This window comes from Equus asinus, chromosome 16 (genome assembly GCF_041296235.1).
Source record: "Equus asinus isolate D_3611 breed Donkey chromosome 16, EquAss-T2T_v2, whole genome shotgun sequence".
Lineage (NCBI taxonomy): Eukaryota > Metazoa > Chordata > Mammalia > Perissodactyla > Equidae > Equus > Equus asinus.
Window position 1 is genome coordinate 9,033,430 of NC_091805.1, and position 22,666 is coordinate 9,056,095.

General features: G+C 35.7%; 1 protein-coding gene across 3 annotated transcripts; it reads right to left on the reverse strand.

The window, feature by feature from the left end:
- Positions 1 to 1,771: 1,771 nt before the first annotated feature.
- Positions 1,772 to 21,211, reverse strand: ZRANB2 (zinc finger RANBP2-type containing 2). Of its 3 annotated transcripts, none has more exons than XR_001402241.3 (11): positions 20,903 to 21,061; positions 18,445 to 18,497; positions 18,249 to 18,357; positions 17,075 to 17,157; positions 11,352 to 11,428; positions 10,935 to 11,069; positions 9,306 to 9,475; positions 7,694 to 7,780; positions 5,346 to 5,504; positions 4,196 to 4,265; positions 1,772 to 3,650 (listed from the first exon to the last, which is right to left on the reverse strand). XR_001402241.3 is itself a non-coding variant. In XM_014867285.3 (11 exons), exons 1-10 carry the CDS (start codon positions 20,956 to 20,958, stop codon positions 4,236 to 4,238), a joined length of 963 nt encoding a protein of 320 aa, XP_014722771.1. In that variant the 5' UTR covers positions 20,959 to 21,211; the 3' UTR covers positions 1,772 to 3,650; positions 4,196 to 4,235. The 3 variants fall into 3 exon arrangements, 2 of the variants coding, with proteins under 2 accessions (XP_014722771.1, XP_014722770.1); XM_014867285.3 differs by having other exon boundaries at positions 4,196 to 4,269; positions 20,903 to 21,211; XM_014867284.3 differs by lacking the exon at positions 4,196 to 4,265 and having other exon boundaries at positions 20,903 to 21,062.
- Positions 21,212 to 22,666: the final 1,455 nt, after the last annotated feature.

The following is a 22,666-nucleotide window of genomic DNA, read 5'->3' on the forward strand; positions in this document are numbered from 1 at the left end:
GCAATAAAATAAATCACATAGCATTGGACTATGACCTTAAGTATAAAATAAAAATGCATGAGCCCATACAGATGTAAATAGTAGATAAATCTTTCTCATAGAATTCCAGATATGAGCAGATAGCCCTCCCCCAGAGGAGGTGGAGTTTACTTGCTTCCATCCCTACTCTGAAGATGAGCTATTCTTCGTAATTTGTTTCCAAAGAACGTAGTAGGTTAAGGGAAAAAGAACTAACTACAATGGTGAATGCGAAGAATTGTTATCTCAACATGACAAAGGTTAATATCCCCAGTGATGCCACATGGATTTCATGTACCCCTGGATATGATGTAATGAGAAGGGTACTTTTCCTCTATTGTATTCTTTCCAAAAACCTGTAACCCCAGCCTAAGTCACAAGAAAAACCACACACTCAGAATGGGGCACATGCTACAGGATACACAGCCAGTACGCCTCAAGACTGTCAGTCATAAAAAGCAAGGAAAGAATGAAAAAACTGTCAGAGGAGTTAGGAGGGCTATGACAACTAAGTGCAGTGTGGTACCCTGGATCAATGGAAAAAAGGTGAAATTCAAGTAAAACCTGGATTGTAAGCAATAATAATATATCCATGTTGGTTTCTCAGTTTTAACAAAAGTACACGGTAGTATGTAAACAATGGTGAAAACTGGGTGGGGGTATATGGAAACTCTGTACAATCCTTGAAATCTAAATCTTTTCTGTAAATCTAAAATTATTCCAAAATAGTATGTCTACCTATGTATCCACCCATAAATGACTGAAATTAACAATTCCTTACGAAATCACTAGAATAAAAAACATCTGACCATTTTGACTTAACATTTATCTTCTCAAACAGGTTATTATTAGAGCTAATAACGGGTTGTTATTAGAGCTAACACTGAAACTTGCCATCAGACTTGGGGGTGAATCCCCATTTAGCCACTGCTGCGGCTCCCTTGGGCAAGTTTTTAATTTCCTTATGCTGCAACCTTTTTGTAAAACAGGGGATATACAATAGTATGTAAAGGTGACAGGGAGAATTAATTAAGATACTGCCTGTTAATCACTATTATATACCTTAAACTGTCTTTTAATTATAACTGTCTACTGTTTTCCAGAAATAATACAATTTCCAGTTCAGGAAAGCTACAAGATTATTCTTATTTTAAAAAACATCTAACAATTATGTCAAAAACTGGGGGCAGAGCGGAGAAATTCCCTACCTGCTTACGAATACCTACAACAGTGGCTGTGGACACTCGATATAGCAAGAGGAGGAGATGAGACAGGAAACAAAGACTTGTTTTACCTTCATAATTGTGCCTAGAAATGGTCTTGCATTCAGAGCTTGCTCTGAACTTGGACATTGGTTACCAGATACTATTCAATATTGTTTAGACAAAAGGATTCCAAATGGAAATTTAAGAAAACTTAGAGGTTAAAAGGGACAGCCGTTGAGTGGTATCAAGTGACAGTTTATAGAGTAATTCAGGAAGCATACTAGGTTAGGCTATTTTACCACAGGAAACAAGGTATATAATGTTCTGGTACGAAGTATTCAACTAATTTGGGTACTCTCCATTTAAAGAAAGTCACAAAAATTTTGAGCACCCAAGGTTACAGTGATAATGACTTTGGACTGTTTTAAACCAAGCACTCATATATAAAAATAAGGTAACGTTATATAAAGGGTAAGTGATAAAAAGTTTAAAATGCACAATCAAAAGTAACAAACAAGACTGTGAATAGCTTAAAAATGAACATTAAGTCAGAGCTTAAAAATTCTAGTTTATTTCTAACAAACACCACTTTATGCTTGACTCACAAGCTTTATTTACATTCATCTACAGCATCATTTCCTTATGAAATGAACTAGTACAGTTTAAACCAAATGAAATCATAATCATCTGAATTGTCCGTAAACTACTATTAAGCTAAATTTATAACATTGCATTTGCTTAGCACAGCCGAAGTTTTAAATACAGAAAGCACAAGAATAAACCAACGGTAACATATAGAATCTAGAAGATCATCTGGGCAATTTAGAAGGTAGACTTTCAAGAAGTCTGAGGCACAATTACAAGAGAGTAAAAGTTCTTGTGCAACCTACAGTAAACGTAGCAAAGAAAATTAAGACATAAAAAACAAGGGGAAGTTCACTGTAAAAATATTATCAAAATACTTCTACATAAGATATTTGCTTTTATCTTTAGATCAGTTGAGAGAAAAATCACTCATTTTAAAATAAAAAACAAATATACTTCTGTTTGGTCTGTCTACTAAATACCTCAAAACATTTTAATTGTAGCAGACACTACTGTTAAAGGGGAAAAAACAAGAAAAAGTGGGTATTTATCCCCATGACAAAAGGTCCCCAAGCACAAGTGTTGATTTCCCTTAATATACTTACCTTGTATTGTCACTGAAGATACTGTTAAGAGAAGCCTTTTTCTTTTTAAAACCAGAAGACAAAATGGAGCTCAAGTGACCAGATTTTAATTTTGAAAAATAAAACAAACTCTGAAAGTATTTTAAGCCATAAGTAATTTTAAGTGAATAGGAACAACAATTATTTCTGCTTACGTCATGCAGAAAAACAGGCATCCATTTGTTACTCAGAAGAAAATGTGATGCAGTCTGTTCAAAGCTAAACATCTCAAGGCAAATATTCATTTAAATTCACAATTGTCTCTGTTCATCTTTCACCCAAAGAGAAATATACTTCAGAAGCTTTCTTCAATTTGTTCTTCATTAACTATGATTTAGCTTTGTCTACCCTATGAGATTCACTGCCTTTTTAAAGGATACCGCACAAAGCTTCTTAAAATATTAAGATAAACATTTTGAAATAAGATGTTTTTCTCATTAGACAACCATATCAGTAGAGAAGAGGTGAACTGTTAGAAACACATTCTTGCTCAAAATCACATCAGAAGGGGAGAAATGAACAACACATTTCTCCTTCTGCAATTCACAAGATTTTTCTACATTAAATGTGGTGGTGCAAAAAGTAAAACTGGATAAAAGTGAGACAATGATTCTAAGGCACCCTTAGCATAGGGAATTTCAAAATAAAGAGGTCTCCATATGGCTGTCTTACAACTAGTTTATCTGATTAAGAATCACTTTGATGTAGGTTAACATAAATAGGATGACTTCTTTTCCAATATTAACATACAGACTGTCTCCAATTACTTTACCGCAGTCTTGCCTCCATGCCCAAACGTCAGGCAAGACTAGGTAATCCTGTCTTAAGTCAACAGACAGTGCATATTTGGAAATGAGAAAACAAGAGTTCAAATTAGGAACAAAGTACTTTCTTATAGCTGAGATGGTTTTAAATGAAGCAAATGGTTGTAAATAATAAATGATAAATAGAGCATCTATTTAGGGACATTATGGCTTAAAATACTATTTACTTTTAAGTTCACAAATAAACACAGCTGTATTGTTCTGAAAAGCAATGAAGGCATGCACCTCTACTAGCAGATTTAGCACTTCTGACCAAGTAAGACACCAACTTCTTAAAAAATATGCTTCATGCACTGTACTGGATTTTTTTTAAGATGTAAATTTTAATACATTATTTCTTTTTTGAACTTGAACGGGAACCAGAATGGGATGATCCAGAAGATGACCTGTGGTGCCTGTAAGACACAATGAAGAAAGCAGGTAATCTAGTAAGCTGGAGCTAGATATTAGCATTCATTCGTAAGACTGAGAATACAAAAATTAAACCTCATTATGCTGACAAAAGGAATAATTAAAATCTAAGATACAAACTTATACGTATAAAATTAACTAGTGTTTAGACCTTGGATGTGAGCCCAGTAATAGTATAACCATAGTTTAAAATTCTCTATACCTTAAAAATAAATCTCATTTCAAGATATAGCCACCTCTCAATTATTTAAGGCAATGAAGGGAAGCCTTGCAAAAATGTATAAAATTACAGATAGTAGACAATAAAGGCATATAAACTTTCCAATGCAAGTGTGACTAAATCAGTCTCTGATACACTGTAGATGGTGTGATATGTCTTTATGTAAAACAGATACAGCAAGGCTTCTGTGTATGAGAATATATATTCATAAATAATTACGTTTTGGAAATCTAGGTCACACAAGATGATTGTACAATTAGTTAGAGGGTTATATTCATGCAGCTAATATGAATAAGTCAATATATCAACCTGGGTAAAGTAGTGGTGTTCCGAGGGGTTGGCCCTGGGCTCAGGGTTGTTTAGTGTTTTCACCAATCACCTGGCTTATGGAATAGAGAACATGTTCATTAAGTTTAGATGACAACAAACTAGGGGGATTATATGTGGCTAAGATAAAAATCTGCAGAAGTGGTAAAAAAACAACAGAATGAGTTTCACTCAAGTACGGAGTAATTTTCTTACAAAGGAATAAAATGCACAGCAACAAGACTAGGTGTGTGTAATCTTAATATTGAATCTTCAAAATATGAAGAGGCAAATCTAGTCATTCTGTACAAGTAGGAATCATGAGGTAACCCTACCAGTGAACCCAGCAATAAGCAGACTTTACCTAATCCTTACTTTCACAAGCTGAAAGGATATGGAAAATTTGCAAAGATTACAAAGGAAGCCATTAAAATGACTATATAATTAAACATTGAGAACCAAGAGAAAGTTAATGAAACTGAGTAAATAGTCTGTTGCAGAAAAGGCTGACAGATAACACTTACACTCTCCAAATTTTAAAAATGGCAATACAGATAAAGTTATCTAGTAAAAGTCTTTCTCTAAAAAAAATGGATTCTGACTGTAAGGTGAAAAATGTATTAGCTACAAGAACAATTTCCTTATAGATAAGGGGCATGAAACAATAATTTGCTGTGGAAATGCATATACACATAATTAAATGAGGATAGATTTCCAATGATCTAGAATAATTTTTTATTAGATGCCCTGGAATTCTATGATTTCTAATATTTAATGTAAAATTAATAGCACATATACATATAAAAAACCAAACATTAAATTACTTCAACATACAGCTTCTGAATTAAAATATTTAAAGACAGAAATAACCGAGAGTTGGCTATAATAATTATATATGAAAATAAAAATTTAACAACAACATGATCAGATAATGGAAGAAAGTGGTTTCATATACAACTTCTCTAAACAACCCGATCAAAGCACACAGGATAAGCAAAGTAATTCATCTAGTTTTTGAAGTTCAAAGTTGAAAAGTATAATTTAAAGTTGGAACAAAGGAGATAATGAAAATCTAATCCTTGGATAGGAAGTTCAGTTAATCTATTAAAACACACTTAAGAACACCCATTCTTATTTCTACAGAAACCCAAACCTTTCGGGTGACCGTGATCTTGTTCGTCTTTTTTTGCGATCACCAGATGAAGAAGATCTAGAACGACTTCTCTTTCTGTTCCTCTCAGGAGAAGACGATGAACTTGAATAAGATCTTTTTCGTGGGGAAGAAGAGCCCCTGTGGGACCTGGAGCTGGATCTTCATTGATTGAGAAACAAATCAAACATTTCATTAAAAGAAGAAATGAAGCAAACTGTATAGTTAACAGCTCCAAAAGTAAACAATAGGCTTTATAACTACGAAAATTTTATAAGAAGGAATACTTACTGCTTACTCAACAGAAGACTTCTGGTTCAACCATAAAAACAATTCTATTTAAATACACTTACTTTAATTTCATCTTTTTAATTTTCTAAAATAAGAGCTCACCACTTATAATTAAAAACCAGCTTTAATATGTTAAAGTAAAATTTTAAATTCTTTTTTTAAAATTGAAGGCTTTCATTTTAAAGTATACATAAATAGCAAAATGAACAGGTTTAACTGCATTTGCACAACTTCCTGTCTAGAAAATATATTCTTTCGTTTGGGGAAAAAAATGTGTATCTTACAGACAACTTCCTAAGGAAAATATACATAATTCCTTGTGGAAATTATCCAACTTATTAGTTAAGTTGCTATATAAAAAGCAGGGATAAGGGACAGCAATGAGAAAGAACAATAACTTTTAAATTGCTAAATATTCAAAGAAAAACAAAATAAGTAACTTTAAAACTTGGCTTATATTAACAGTATTTATTTTTATGAAGGACCACTATTCATGAAGTATGAAGTGTTGACATTCACATGTTTCAGGTAAAGGTAAATGTACAAATACAAAATTTTTTTCTTCATTTACATATTTTAGTTGAAGTAATTTAGCTCAAACTTCCCAAAAAATTCACCTTTGGGCTTAAAATAAAATCAGAAAGCCCAAAAGGAGAATTCTTTGGAAAGTTATAAGCAATGAAAAAATGTTTGAAAAGAATATGAAAGCTGTTCTATAAACCTTAATTATAGTGCTTCCCAAAGGGAACTAGGACTTAAAGACCTTCACCAAGAAGCACTCAAAAAGACTAAAACTACTTAAACTCGTTCCTCTCTATCTTGTATTGGCCTAATAACAAGCGTGCATACACTCTTCTCTCCTCAATGTTGTTAAATGGCAGCTGCCCTCTAATCCTACAGATTTGGCTCTAATAAGCTATTAAGCAATTATTTTTACCAAAAACGCTACCACTAATCTTCAGTGTCAAGTTCCACATGAGTGGAATTACAGTGATTTTCCTATTCACATTAGATGCCTTTAACAGATCAATAAATTAACACAAAAAGAAAGGCAATAGGGGCCAGCCTGGTGGCGCAGTGGTTAAGTTCGCACGTTCTGCTTCGGCAGCTTGGGGTTTGCCAGTTCGGATCCCAGGTGTGGACATGGCACCACTTGGCAAGCCATGCTGTGGTAGGCGTCCCACATATAAAGTAGAGGAAGATGGGCATGGATGTTAGCTCAGGGCCAGTCTTCCTCAACAAAAAAGAGGAGGATTGGCAGTAGTTAGCTCAGGGCTAATCTTCCTCAAGAAAAAGGCAATACATTTTGACTAAGTTTAGAAAAAAACTTCAAGAGAATAAAAACTACCATCTCATTCGCTTCTTTATAAAACTATTTGTCCCTCTAGGTCTGACTAAATGCAAGCTGAAGTTAACAATAATGCTTGAGATCACATCCCACCTAGACTGACCAACCACATTTCTTGACTTAGTTTGCAGAATTTAAAGGAGTGTCTATTCTACACATACTGATTCTAACATCCTGTGTAATACTACAGAGAAACGGACAAATGTATACAACTTTCCAGAAACTTTACCTGAGGCAAATGACAAAACTGTTTCTGTAAATATTGAAACAACTGCCCTGCAAAACAAAATCTGTTTTGAAGCAGGGTTATTTTTCTTCCTTTCAAAAATGGAGTGAACTGTTTCTTTTTATTTGCATATCTCTGATCTTATCTGAACTACTACTGCAAATGTAACTTTAAGGTACTAGTTAAGAGATTTGGTGATAAGACTTGGCTCCATCTTCCTACTTCATCACATTTTAGCACAAAACGACAAACCTTGCATAATGCAAAATAACCACCTTAATTCAATCATGGGAATGTCTTGGCACACTGCTGGCAATGGAAACATCTCATGGTGAGAAAATTAAGCTGAGGCAAGTGCATTAGTTTTCTAATGCGAAAATAAAATCGACAAGTAGAAGCAAAACAAGAGGAAAAAAGCAGCAACACCTTCTGCAGCCTTTAAATATGTTTTCTCTCTGCTTTACAGAGAGATGCTACCTCATTCACCTTGATTTCGACCCACGAGATCTCGAACGTTCTCTGGAACTGGAACGAGATCTTGACTGCGAACTGGAAGAACTTCTTGAACGGGACCTGGAACAACATGGAAGGATTTTTTTTTCCAGAACCACTTAATTGAGCTTTGTCATATGAACACTGAAAGAAAGATAATGCGTTAGAATTCATTTTCATATAAAAAGAAACTATTTGAGATAAATATTTTCAAAACAATTTATTTTAAGGTAACAACTTTTCATCCTGTTTTAATATTTATGCTGAAACTTAATAATTTTTGATAATAATCAACTATCACTTTCAAAGTGTGACAAAATTATTCTAAAAATCACTCAAAAACACTCAGCATTATCACTTTATTAACAATGAATACTTTATGTTCACGAATAACATTTAAAACCCAAGACTTACACATTCAGAAATACTGAATGTTGTAGTTTCTATTTAACTTCTCTGAAATATCTCTATCAATTTCCCTTGTGAGATCCCTTCTATTTCCTTGATCACTAGGCTAGTCTGAAGCTTTAAATATTGACATGTGTATGTCTGTTTAATCTCTGTTTTTCAGTCTACTCAAAAGTTAGAGAATGAAAGGGAAAATACACCAAAAATCCTATCATTTTAGGCAACTATACTATTAAAAAATGACACAATGGGAGATATGGTCCACATGAATTTTAAAATCGCAAAAGAAATAAAATTCATTTATGGTCCAATTTACATTTTTAATTTGTCCCTTAAAATAATAACCTGCAGAAAAAGATTATTACATGTTCATCTTAAAATTACTATCTTTATAATCAGCCTTTTAAGCTTTCAGGCTTTATAGTATTCATTAACACTTATCTAATTAAGTACTCGATTAGCTAATACTTTATTCCTAATTACCATTAAAATTCATTTCCCATGGTTTCACTCAACCGTGAATAGAAATATTTTGAGTGAACAATATTTAAATAAGGTACTGCTTTTCCTCACCTAAAATTTTATTTTTATTGTTGACTACAAAAATAGGGAATATTAAAATTTTACGTTACTAACAAAATAATCAAGTCTAAGACCAATTGAACCCTCTAATTTATTCCTGGACATCTCAAAATTATGAGCATTAAGCTAACAGAACAAATACGGCTGAATTTGCTCCTTTATTCAGAATCCCCATACCAAAGTAAATTATTAAAACATTGTCTAACAAGTCAATGATTCAATTAATGCCTAGAAAATTTCAGTGCTGGCCTTTAACATCATCAGTGAAAATATAAAATCTTTTCTTTGTTTGCTTAAAAATTTCTAAATGTAAACTATGTATTTAGATAAATATCACTATATGAAATGATTTAATTGAAGTTTTAAAGTCTATTTTAACAAAAGGCAAGGTGCTAAAATGGACTGAAGTTTCACATTGCAATTTTGCATTTCTGAAAATACTGGAGAATAACTTCATCGCACGGAGATAGAAAAAATTGTCTTTTAAAAGGTGACTTGAATGAAATTTCTACAACAAAAAGGAAAGCTTATTCAGTCAAGAGAAACACAATTCATAAATAAAGAAGTTAGATACTGACATTTTGACTGGTGTTACCCTTGACCTGCACCCGTTTACCTGGACCTAGACCTTGAACTTGAGGGGGAGGATGAGCGTGATGAAGACCGTGAGTGTGAAGATCGAGACTTTGAGCGACTTCGTCTATTAGATTTCTTTTTATTACTATCTTCTTCCTCGCTGGCATCAAGATTATATTTTGAGAGATCAGCATCATCTTCATCCTCATCCTAACAAAATCTCAGAGTTAATATTTTATATTTAGACATTTAGATATTAATGCAATCTATGAGGAAGGATGAATAGTTCTGTGCACTAGACATCTCTATATGATTATGTTATCACTACTATCTCAGAAAATTCATTCCCAATCCTGAAATCTGCCTACTACTTTCCTCATCTCAACTAAACAGACCTGACAATTATCTCAGACATTTTTCTTTTTTTGGTGAGGAAGACTGGCACTGAGCTAACTAACATCTGTTGCCAATCTTCCTCTTTTTTTAAAATTTTTCTCCCCAAAGCCCGAGCACACAGTTGTATATCTCAGTTGTAGGTCCTTCTAATTCTTCTATGTGGAATGCCGCCTCAGCATGGCTTGACAAGCAATGCTATGTCTGCACACAAGATCCGAACCCCTAAATCCCGGGCCACCAGAGCAGAGCGTGCAAACTTAACCACTACACCACTGGGCCGGTCCCTATCTCAGATATTTCAAAGAAAATCTAGAAGTCATACTCATTTCCTCTTTTTCTGTTACAATGCTTTACCAAATAAGCTGATAAGACTCTTCAATTTTACTCCCTTAAAAGTCCTTGAATTCATCTCCCTAGTCTTAGTTCAGAACTTCATTCTTTACTCTAGTTTATCACAGTAACCTTTTAGGTGGTCTGCCTAACTCTGGAAATCCATTCTGTCTTCTCACTATCTGAATATATTGACAATCACTCTGAAACATGGGTCAGATAAATATACCTCATTTGTTTCCTAAAAACTTTAAAAATTTGTTCCACATTTATTTGTTTAGTTGCATTCAAGGGCCTCTTATGATCAGACCCCAAAGTACCCTTAATCTGGATCTATACATCCGACCATAATCTTTACACTTGGGCACCAGAGAACAATGATCACCAGACCTGATGTGGTTGCTGGCCCCTTCATCACATTCTCCCCTCTGCTCTAACCACATTAGCCCTACCTATGACTTTTTGAACGTTGCTGGCTTGTTTCCTACTTAGGGAACCTTTATTTGCTGTCTGTCTGCCTGAAAGTGCTCTGACCCCAGTTCTTAGAGCCAGTTCCTTCATATCATCCTATTATTCAAATCCCAGCTCAAATTTCACCTCCTCAGAAATCTCACATCCATTAAAACCAAAGTAGTTTCAATATCTGTTGTCACAGCATGTGTCTTCCTAACATTATGGCTACCTAAATTATCTTGTTCACATATGTCTTTTCCCGTCTAGAATTTAAGTTCCATTAAGACAAGGGTGGTTCTGTCTCAGTCATTATTGTATCTCCAGAGCCAGAACAGTCCTTGGCAGACTGGGAGCTCAACGCTTTTGCGAGAACAAATTAATACATAGGAGAACATTAGCTTCATCACAGGCCAAAGGTCGTCAAAAACGTTCACACGTATGTCACAGCTCAAATAAGACAAAGGAGAAATAGGACAAGGAAACTGTTTACCTCATCTAATTTATATTTAGAAAGATCTTCATCCTCATCCTCATCTTCTCCCTCAGATTCTTTATCTTCAACTTCCTTTAAAATAGATGCAGGACCAACTGCCTTCCCTCTGTATTTTTTCTTTTTACGTCCAAACTACAGAAAAAGTTTCATAATATTGTCAGGTGAAAACATACTAAAATTAGTAATTTTTATAAGAAGTTACTTTTATATATTGAAGTCAATGTATGTTAAGTCAATTATATATTTGAGTCAATTAGGATTTCCTACAAAATGATAAGCTGCTGTAAAAGACTCAAAGTGTACTTATAAAAACAAGATACAGTTAATATTTTTCCTTTTCATCTAAGGTATTTTCAAATATGTTTTCCTAATTTCCTAATTTGTATTCAAGCTGCATACTAATGTATAGCTTACCTCATCATATTCACCATCCGATTCTTCTCTTTCTATATACTCAACATTTTCTCTTTCATTAAAACCACCACCATATCCTAAAAAAAAGAGGGGCATAAATTGTTACCTTATGACAACTCATTAAAGTAACAAAAACATGTCAAAATCATCTCCAAGCAATAGAAAGAAAATCTTATCAACAACACCTGCCTATCCATCTAATAAATTACTAGTCTTTTAAGCATATTAAAAATAAAAATCACTACAGAGAATGGTCTCAAAGTTAGATACCTCAGCTAGAGAAGTTCTGTGGCTACACTTCTAGCTCTTCTCAATTTCAAAATGTCCTGTGTGACTTAGGCAATACATGGAATATATGAATGGAAAATGTCTCCTCAAACCTCTGCTATAAACCAGTTTTCAAAGGCCTTTCCTCTATAGTTTATTATAATTCTTCTGGGAATGGGCTCAGTGAGAATCAAATCTCACTGTTTACCAGTTGCAGATAATATGAAATCTTTGATATATTGAAATTTTGCTAGGTTAACATGTAGCTAGAGCTTGGAAAATTCCTTATAGGCAAATATAATGACATAATAAACGACTTCTAAATTAGTTTTAATGCAACTGTTTTTAATAAATAGTTAAAAGTCATTCAGGTTCTCTAAAGTGGCCAGTAAACTTACAAACTGAAAACATTCTATTAGAAAGTAATCAAGACCAGCAAACCATTATTCTTTGATGTCACAACTAACATCTACAATTAGACTGACAGGTCTTTGACAGAGGCTTAGCAAAGACTGGAATAAAAAAGTATGTTTTAAACAAAGATGAGAGATTTTGAAAATATCTCCCATTGAAAAAATAACAGGAATGTGGCCAACAATAACACACTCTACCTACCTCACAAATTCTAGAGCAGTACTAGCACGCAAGGGCAAGGATTCCCAGATGTAAGCCTTTCCTGAGCCAGCAAAAGGTTAAATAAAGCTATAAAAAGTATTCTTTAAAAATTTAGGATTTGTGACTTTAAATTTGTCAATCGAAGTTATTATAAAAATGATCCCTTACCCTACCATCATTTCATAATAGAACCACAAACAAATGGTAAAAAGCCTAACTGTCCCAATAAAATCATGTAGTAAATTTAGCTTTCTTAAAAAAAAAAAATCACATTAACATAATATCCTTTCTTTTCTTCATTACACTTTGTACAGTGAAAACTGCAATGTTACCACTGTTTATCCTTGAAATATTTCCATTATCATCCTTTTCCTCCTCCTCCTATCTTGTTTCAGAGACAATATGGACTCCAATTGTAATATACGAGAATTTCCTTTTGTTTCTGTGCACATGACATACAGTGAAAAGTGTATTAAATATCAATACCAACTTTTCCTTAGCCAGCCCTGGTGGTCTAGTGGTTAAGATTCAGTGCTCTCACAGCTACAGCCTGGATTCGTTTCCTGGTCAGGTAACCACACCACCATCTGTCAGGTGTCATAGTGCGGTGGCTGCCTGTTGCTGTGATGCTGAAAGCTATTCCACTGATATTTCAAATACCAGCAAGCTCACTCATGATGAACAGGTTTCAGCAGAGCTTCCAGACTAAGACAGACTAGGAAGAAGGACCTGGACACCCACTTCCTAAAATATTGGCATGAAAAAAACCTCTATGAATAGCAGCAGAGCATTGTCTGGAAGGTGCAAAAGATCAGGGAGGTCCCACTCTGCTGGACACAGGGTCGCTAGGAGTTGGAATTGACTCGACAACACTAACAACAAATAACTTCTGCTTAGTAAAATTGTGGCTCTAGTTTTTCAGAGTATCAGATAGAAACAGATGGAAACAAGTACAACTGGGCATATGTTCACCTCAAGAAAACGGTTCATACTCAATGTTAATTTTGATTACAAACACTGTGGAAAGTTGTAATTCAACAATATAGTTATCTTGATATATTTAATATTATATCAGGAAGCCCTGAGATTAAGGTATGAAGAGTTTGATAAACAACAACAAATTTTAAGAGATGACTAAGAGTAAAGATCTAAACTTCAAAATACTTAGAAGTAGGTAAAAAGTTAAAAAAGTCTTTGGGATCTAGATGGAAAATAATTCAATAGAGTTCTTTATTCACATTTAGTAAGCCACAGCTGAAAAATGACATGGCAAATATGGAGAGCTAAAGAATAAATTATAGCAAGATTTAGAAAGTGAACTATAATTCACATAGGCAATTTTCATAGATATGTAAATAAAATTACTTTAAAATGAGCATCATAGCAAATGCAAAGCCATTTCCGTGTTCTCTCATACAGGCCACAGAGAAAGAACCTAAGTAATCTGTTGACAGCAAAGAGATTATTAAGGTATGTTGTGTAAACCCATACAACAAATCCACCTCATGAACTTTCTCCTTATATATTGGAAAGTATAATAGCTCTTTCTTACAAAAAAACTTCAGCATATCATTTCCACTTAATAACAGGTTAGTCAGAGGAATCACTGGCATGGTCTATATGTGTTTCCTCCATTCTGTTGGTTTGAAGGTTTTCTTACTTCCACTCTTGCCACTCTTTCCCACAATTCTTTTTCTACCAACCAGCAATGTTTAAAGAAAATTAGATGTGTCAGTCCTTTGTTAAAAATCTTTCAGATACTTCCCATATATACAACAAAATAAGAATTACATGGCCTTTGCCTATTTCTGAAGTGTTTTCTGGAGCTAATCAGTTTATCTGATATGCTAAATTCTTTCAAGCCTCAGGGCCTTCACACAAGCTATGTGACACTGCCTGGAATGACCTGTCAATTTGTTACCTGGGTAACATCTTTCACTTCTTAGCTTAAACATGCCTTTCTCTTTGACTCATTGTGTCTGTTTCTGCTCCCCCAAGTACGCCAACATCTTGCACAATGGCCAATAAATATTGCTTCAATGAATGAGCAGAGAAACCACAATTCTGGTACCATTTAAAGAATATGAGTATTTTTAAGAAGGCTTTAAAATACAGTTTTTATCAAACAAGTGACCAAGAACCTCTATAGGTTTTTAGCAAGTGTTAAAAAAAAATTTTTCAAATTTGTCTCATAGTAAAATGTAAAAAGGTGAGCAAGGGCCAGTAAAGCGTCAAAGGCAGGGTTAAAACAGGCATGAATTAGGGTTGTAGCAATGGAAATGACAGAAAAGTGGATGAATATAATATGTACTTCAAAGGAAGAGCATTTTCAAAGGAAAGAATTTTCAAAGAGAAAATTCTGTGATTCTCTATTTGGAACAATTAATTAATCCAACTTCTGAGAATCTATTCTAAATAAATAATTCAAAATAAAAATCACACTGTATTAAGACTGTTTCTACTGCAGTTATCCTTAACGGTTTAAAAAAACAGAAGTAACCCCAAAATCCAAAAACAGGAGAATGGCTAAGTAAATTATTGTACAATCATTTAATGGGATTATGCAGAAGTCAGCAATCTTTCAAAAATCCATCAATTTTTCTTTTACCCACAGCCTGTCCCATGCTTAGGCAATTCTCCCCTGAAGCTCAGAACTTCCTGATTACAAATAGTAACGAGCAACTGGCGAGTTAAGAGTGTACATTAGTTCACACCTTCAAGTGTGACCGGCAAAGACAACTACCCTATAGCCAGGGAAGTGGGAAAGGGTCAAGACACCAGAATGATAGAAAAAAGACAATGCATAAAGGAAAGTAAGAACGTATCAAACTTTAATGACTTCAGTTGTTAAAGACTACAGCTCTTGTGATAGTGAAACTTTGGTTAAAGGAGGAGTCACAAAATAGGTCAAACAGAATGCAAACAGATAAAAGGCTTTTGGGATTACAATTTTTAAAATGGTTAAGATTTTAGATTTTATCCTAAAAGCAATCCAAATGGTTTTAAACAAATGGAGTTTTCAATTTTGAAAAAACAAAACAAAAAATTTCTGGCTGCCAACTGGACAGGAGGGGAATATGTGCAGACAGCAACCAAGTGGCAGTTTTTCCAAGACAAGAGATAGTGCTATCTTCGCCTAAGGTTGATGGAAAAGACTTTTTGGAGGGGAGAGAAGAAGGGGTTATTAAAGACATCTAGGTTTCCGGCTTATGTCACAAGCATATGGCGGGTGGTACTAATCATAAGAGATTACAAGAAGGGGTCAGGTCCTAGGGGAAAATCATGAATTTAGTTTGAATATAATGAGTTTGACATTTATATGGCAATGTTGAATAGGCAGCTGGATATATGGGTCAAAGAAGTCTGAGCTAGAGACGTGAACGTCGGTAATATGGTGTGCCAACGTTTACTTAAACTTAGGCCTTGGAAGAAAATGTCTAGGGATTAGACTTTGAAGAACCCTAACATTCTGTGGCTGGACAGAAGAGGATGAAACTAAAAAGGAGACAGAATAAACAACCAGAGGAGTAGGTGAGAAGAAGATCAAAAAACAGGAAGAAAATGTATACCTTAAAGAGATGAAGGAAGGAAAAACAGGAGATCCTTATTAGACCTTAATCTACCCAGGCAGTACAAAGGCAAGATCACTTCCTGAGAATGAGAAGAGTGGTGTAGGATTTGAAGATTATTATTATTATTTTTTTTGAGGAAGATTAGCCCTGAGCAGACATCTGTGCCCATTTTCCTCTACTTTATACATGGGACACCTGCCACAGCATAGCTTGATAAGCAGTGTGTAGGTCTGTGCCGCAGATCCAAACTGGAGAACCCCAAGCTACCGAAGCGGAGTGCACGAACCAGGCCAGCCCCGGATTTGAGGATTGAAAAAGAAAAAACATCTAGGACATTAGGCTATAATGTTCTCACAAATGGGAATATAATTTAAAAAAAGTGGGGGGGATAAAACTAGAATTTCTGTTGCAATCTGGAAAGGCTAGGTCCAGAAGACTTCAGTGGGTCTCTTACGCCCAGAAACCAGACAGACAGTGGAAGTGGTCAAGTCAGGGAGAAAAAGAAACAGAGACAGAGTTTACTAAGTCTATGTCTGAGAAGATGACTTTTTGGAACGAAGCCTTTGATTATATGGTGCATGAGTCACTGAATAATAAAATCAGATTTGAAGTTTACTCATCATGTGGTTTGGCTAACTGCTGATAACGAGAAAACTATATTTTATTAGGTAAATATTTTCAACTCACCACTGACCATACACAGAGCCAACGCTAAGCTATTATTTGGGCCAATGGTTACCAAACACCACTGAATCACCTGCAGATTTTTGGAATCTACCCTCTAAGAGCTTCAATAGAGCTCTGTTTTTGGAAATCTGTATTTTTAAAGTTTCTCAAATGACTGTAATGCATAACGAAGTTTCAGAATTATAGCCTAAGATTCAGATGAATCTTTAAATGGTGCCTCTCTCTACTCTTTTTTTGGTCATACTACGCTATCAAATGAATGAAAAAATGCTATTACTCTATTTATTACTAATGACCAACATTTAGACCAGTAGGGGGACAGGAGAGGGAATAAAGCAATTCCGAAAATATCCTAATGTCACTATCTGTTAGGATAGGGCTCTCTAATGCTATACTTTGTAAACTGAAATTATGAAAAAAAAGATGACTTTTGGGGGTATGAAGAAAAAAAATCAAGGCAAAAAACAAGAGTGGAAAAGACGGAATCCTCAATTACTGTGCTCTCACAAGAAGGTGATACAATTATCGATTCGATTTTTAGTTCTTTTAAAATCATTTGGTTAGAATGTGACAGCATCTTACCTGTCCTTTCTTCTAACTTAGCATACTTTGGGGTATTACACATGTTACACTCTGACCTTCTGGCCCAATTCACGTTACTGCAGCTTTAGAAGTGAAAAATATCAAATTAATAGACTAATACAAATCAAGAAATAGAGTAAATTTTTAGACATTCTAAAATTTTAAAATAAAAACTAGGACGAAATTACCACCACAAAGAAACATTTACTAAGGATATCGCAAACAAAGAAAACTTACCAGTATACATTTTCTAAAGAGAGAATGTAGGTTCCGACAACAGACTGAACTACTTAAGCAGAGAAGCAGAAGCTATACAGTATGAAGAATGTCTCTGTCATCTTATTAGAACTATATGACAAATTAATCTATAGATTCTGATGCCTCAAGGTGAAAAAAATAACATTTTAAATTAAAGGTTCTATTAATGTCTCAGTCTCTGCATCCACCACAAAGAAGAATAAGGCTATATCCTCCAAATAATGTCAAGTTTTTCTGTTTTTTGAGGAATCAGTTCAAGCACTGAATTCCATAGCATACCAAATCCAGTGACAATCTATTGCTGGAAAATTCTCCAATACAAACTTAGTATGTATAGAATCAGAAATTTATGTAAGACCCTCTTGTGAATCAATCCTCCTCCATATATGTTTGATTCATCTGTGTACAGAAAACATGGAAGTTGAAAAAAATCAACAGATAATTTGAAAATCAAAAACATTAAGAAACTTACCTAATTAGGAATAATTACTTATTGCATGTGACTTATGAATTTAAAATTACTTTGTAAATAGGCAAAACAAATTTTGTGATGTATTTTACATTAATGATGGAGGCTAAAAATTTTTTAGATTCTTCTACAATAGAAAGAAGTAGGCTTTAGAGCTTTTAAATACTCTTTTCTCACTTTTTGGGGATGGTAGCTCACCTTAAGCATTTGGTTACTGGTATATATAACCCATCACAGTAACAACTACTATTACCATTAAAAAATAGAATTTAAAAGTTCTTAATACTTATATATCAGATACAGACTGAATAACAATCAAAAGACCTTTGATTTAAACCTTTAGCCCTTGGCTTGTCACTGTGACTAATAAGAGATGGTAATATTAACAAGTAGGGGCTAGATACGTTAATATGGAAGAAAGAGTGCACGATAATTTGAAACACATACGTTTTACACTGCCAATCATTAGCACTAAATAGGCCTCGGCTCTTTTCTGCAAGTGTCTTTCCTATTTCAGTGCCACCAGCTTTCATCATCTTAGCCTCAGTTGTTTTCTCTGAAAATAGAAAACAATGCAATATGAATCTGGGGAAATAAATGATCTGTTTAAACAGTCTTAAGAGAAGCTTCCTTAAATGCTTACCCCGACCACATCTATTACAGCTGGTTCTTCTAGCAAAATTTACATTTCCACATCTGAAAATAAAGTAAAAAAAAAAAAATTATAGAGATATCTTTTAAATCACATAATTTTTAAAATTCTATACACACAATTTTTTAACGTGTCTTCACTATATACCTGGATTCAGAACTTATAATATCATCTCAGTCATGTTAATGCCAATGTTAACTATAAAATGAATCCTCACAATTTAGGTGAAAAAAATATAAGATCTGAAGCCACAAGTCTAGGATAAGACACTCCAATCTTCCACTTACTAGTTATGTGATCTTGGTAAGTCACTTAAGATCTCTGTGCCTCACTGTCCTCATATTTGCAAAAATCATTAATTATAATGAAACTCCACTTCAAAAATCACTTATGAGATACCGGGGAGTTCAGAAAACTTCAAAGAAACTCCCAGTATGAAAAATAAGATATATACAAGAATGTGTTAAGTATTATAACACAAAATCCCAAGAGTGGACCAATAACACAGATAAATCAGAGAGGCCTTCATGGATCTTGATAAAACACTCTTCACAAGTGGGAAGTGGAACGGTAAATGAAAGAAGGAAGATGGGATGTACTGACCAAAAATATAAACAGTTTCAATAATTATAAGGCTCTTCAGTTTTAGGGGGTATTTACCAAACCTCTGAAACCTAGTTGAAAAAAATTAAAACCAATAATCTCAATACATAGAATAACACTATCATTTTATGCTTATATTCAGTAAACTTAATTAAAAACAAACAATTATCAGGTTCACTAACATGGTCTTAATGGTTAAATGCTCTGAATGACATGTAAAGCTTAAATGTTAAAAAGCTGATTACCTTCTTTCTTAGGTGTTACACTAGAATGAAATAAAGATGCGAAGTATGGAATGGACACTAAACCGAAGCACTCCAAATACTTTTTAGGTTGTTTTCCCTCCTAAAGAATATCCTTTACAACCCTGATAAACATTAAAAATATATCACAAAAATGTTTTCTGATTTATACACATTGTAGAAATAATATGCTATTCATATATTTGTAACTGAGTTGAAATGCACTCTTAAGAGACCTACCTCAAATATTTGGGTGTGTTGTCATAAATGACACCATCAAAAGCACTTACTCTACAAGTGACCAACCACAAAAAAGTCAGAGTTGTTGTTCTAACCTTTCGAATATATTCAATAGTCTCTTACCACTCAGAGCAATGCTAGCCAAAGCATCTGACTCTGTTTCTATTCACTATTGTCTACCTTGAGAAGGCTCAGGTCATCTTAATCTTTATGCAATTAATTGACAGCCACCAACTTAGTATTTAAAAATCATAACAATGTTTCATTTAGACTGCTTAAAATGTAGATAGAAGGCAAATGCTGAGGAAATAACATTGTCTCTATTTCACGTACTCATTTTAAGGGCGCTATTCTATCCCAGTTTTCGAGCAAAATTAAATACCTACTTTACAGTTACATAGTTACATGGTCTATAAGCAATAGGACTAGAATTCAACCCAGGTTTGTATCCCTCAAAGTTTTTCCTCTTTACGACCACGAACTCTGTAAGATATCCGCGGCTACCTTAAGGACAAGAAATCAAAGGTTTTTATTGGAACATGAGGCGCGCATTCCATTTTCTTGACAACTATGTTCCATAGAAATTACTATGTATTTCCAAATACGTACCCCTATGTGAGCACCGTTCAATAAAATCTAACAATTTAACAGAGCACTTGGCTTCAGCAACAATGTCAAAAAGCAGAGCCAGGAAGACACGTGCTCCTCTGCCGCAGGCAGCTCCGGGGCTGGGCAGGCAAAAACACAGGCCTCCTGCTAGGGGCTCTAACGAGGCGAAAGGTTCAACTCTTCTGGGCAAGTTAAAGAGCAATCAAGAAAAGAAGTCCGAATTTCCCAAACCAAACAAGGGTAGCGTTCGGACAAGAGTATAAACAGTACCGAGGAAAGTTTGAATGAGAAAAACAAAAATACAGCAAGGCCAACGTGAACTAGGAGAAGCAAAAGGACTAGTTGGAGAAAGCGACGCACTCCGCGAACAAGAGTGAAATCCTGCAGGGAAAAGTCACGTGGGGGGAGCAACCCCGAGCGGCCTCCGCCCGGCCGACTCGCCGATCGCGAAACCCGCCCGCGGCCGGCCGGCGGGCGGGCGGGGCGCGGGGCAAAGGGCAGGCCCTCTCGCTCCCCCAAAAGAACGACTGTCTGGAAGGACCGTCGAAGAAACGCTGGAGACACAGGCACAACAAAGGCTCCCGAAAATCCTCATCGTGGGGAGCCCCCGAGCCTCCTTCCCGCCCAGGAGCCGGCGGTTCGCCGCCTGCTCCGACTCAAGGCACCCGAGAGCGTCGAAACGGAAAATGCCCAATCGACCCGAGAAAGCCGCCACCGACAAACCTCGCCCCACTCGGGATCCCTCCTGAACTCACTTTTTGTCAGGGCAAATCCAGTCACCGTCACTGACTCGGAAATTCTTGGTGGACATCTTGGACGCCGCCACCACAGCCACCCGCAGCTACGTCTTCACCGGAGGAAGCGGGCCGGGGCCTTTCGGCACTCCGGGGCTGTCCCCACTCCGCCTGACTCCTACCCACCACTGCGTCAAGGTTTGACGATGCAGCACCTCGGCCTGGACTGAGTTTGAACGTGAATGTCCACACTAAGATGCCTGTGCGATTTTTATCTGGCCGAAAAAGTGATAACGCGAAAGTGTTTTTAAAACTAAGCGAACAGGCACCGCAGGGACAGCCCAGGCGGGAGGCCTTCGTGGCATTAAAAGCCTGGGAGAGCCCCCTACAGGCCGGAGGACCCGAGAGGAAAGTACTTCCGCTCAGGTGGGCAGAGCTAAGGAGGCAGAGGCGGAAGTGACTGTGGTCAGTTTGGAGCTTGGAAGGGCGGCTTGCCCCGTCTAGGCTAGGGGATGCGATACCGGCGTCTAGTCAAGTGTTTGGAGAAGTTATTTTAATAAAGGCCCGAGACTTCTGTTCTTTCGTTATGCACGCGGGATGTCGTTTAGAAACTTAAACTCTTTTTTGGTACATAAATAGATGTAACAGACAAGCACTTTACTCACGGGAACCGACCAGTAATTTTAGAACTAGGATATTGCCGGTATTGTTAAAATTACGTGTGTCTTTTCCGATCCAATCCCCTTGCTTTTCTCCAGAGGTAACGCTCTCTTGTATTTTGGATTTATTCCTTTGCTTTTAAAAGTTTAGCGTAGGTACATGTATGTTTAATATGGTAAACTTGAGCTTTACAAGCATAGTTTGTTATTACATAATCGTCTGCAACTTTTTTCCCGCTCAACAGTATGCTTCTAAATTCATCCTAGATTGTTGCGTATATTTGCATATAACCGTAGTTCCTTAATTTTACTGCTATGTACTGGTAATACTACTTTGTGTAACAGTTTATCCCTTCTATTTCCCGGGTTTTGTCATTACAAACAACGCTGGTATGAACATTCTTATGCGTGGATTCGGATACAAAAATGCAATAATTTTTCTAGAGTAAAGCATATACCTAGAGAGAATATTTTCAACTACTTTCTAGTTATAATAACTGCTTTAAAGTCTTTGATAATTGAAACATTGGTCATCTAGGGTTTGGCAGCTGTTGACGTTATTTTTCCTTGAGAGCTGGTCGTATTTTTCCAGTTCTTTGCATAGTGAATGATTGTGGTTTTTATCCTGAACATTTTGGATATTATGTTGCATAGACGCTGGGTCCTGTTAAAAGCCTTTGTGGAACGTTGAGTTTTGTTTTGTTTTGTTTTAGGAAGCAATCAGTTCAGTTTGGTTCAGATCACAAGTTCAGCCTCACTTTCTGTGGGTACTTGTTCCGTGTCAGTTCCAACTTCAAAGGCTTTATCATGCAGCTTTGAGTCTGTCCTATACATAACACACTTGGGGATTATTTTGGAACTTGGGCAGTGGTTTAAATTGTAGTTCAGTTCACATATCTTTTGCTCTACAGCTTTGTGGCTCTCCTGTAGATGCTCCGTTCAGATGTGAGCACAGAACTTGTATGAGTTCATGCATAGAATTAGGGGTTCCCCTTCTCCAGCTCTCCTCTTTTTGATATTCCTCTCATACTCCCTGTTTTGCTGGATGCTCTTTTCCTGGCAGTCTTGCCAGAAAGATAAGGTTTTTCTTGGAGTTTTAGCTGCCTGCCGTAGTTGCAGCAGCTGA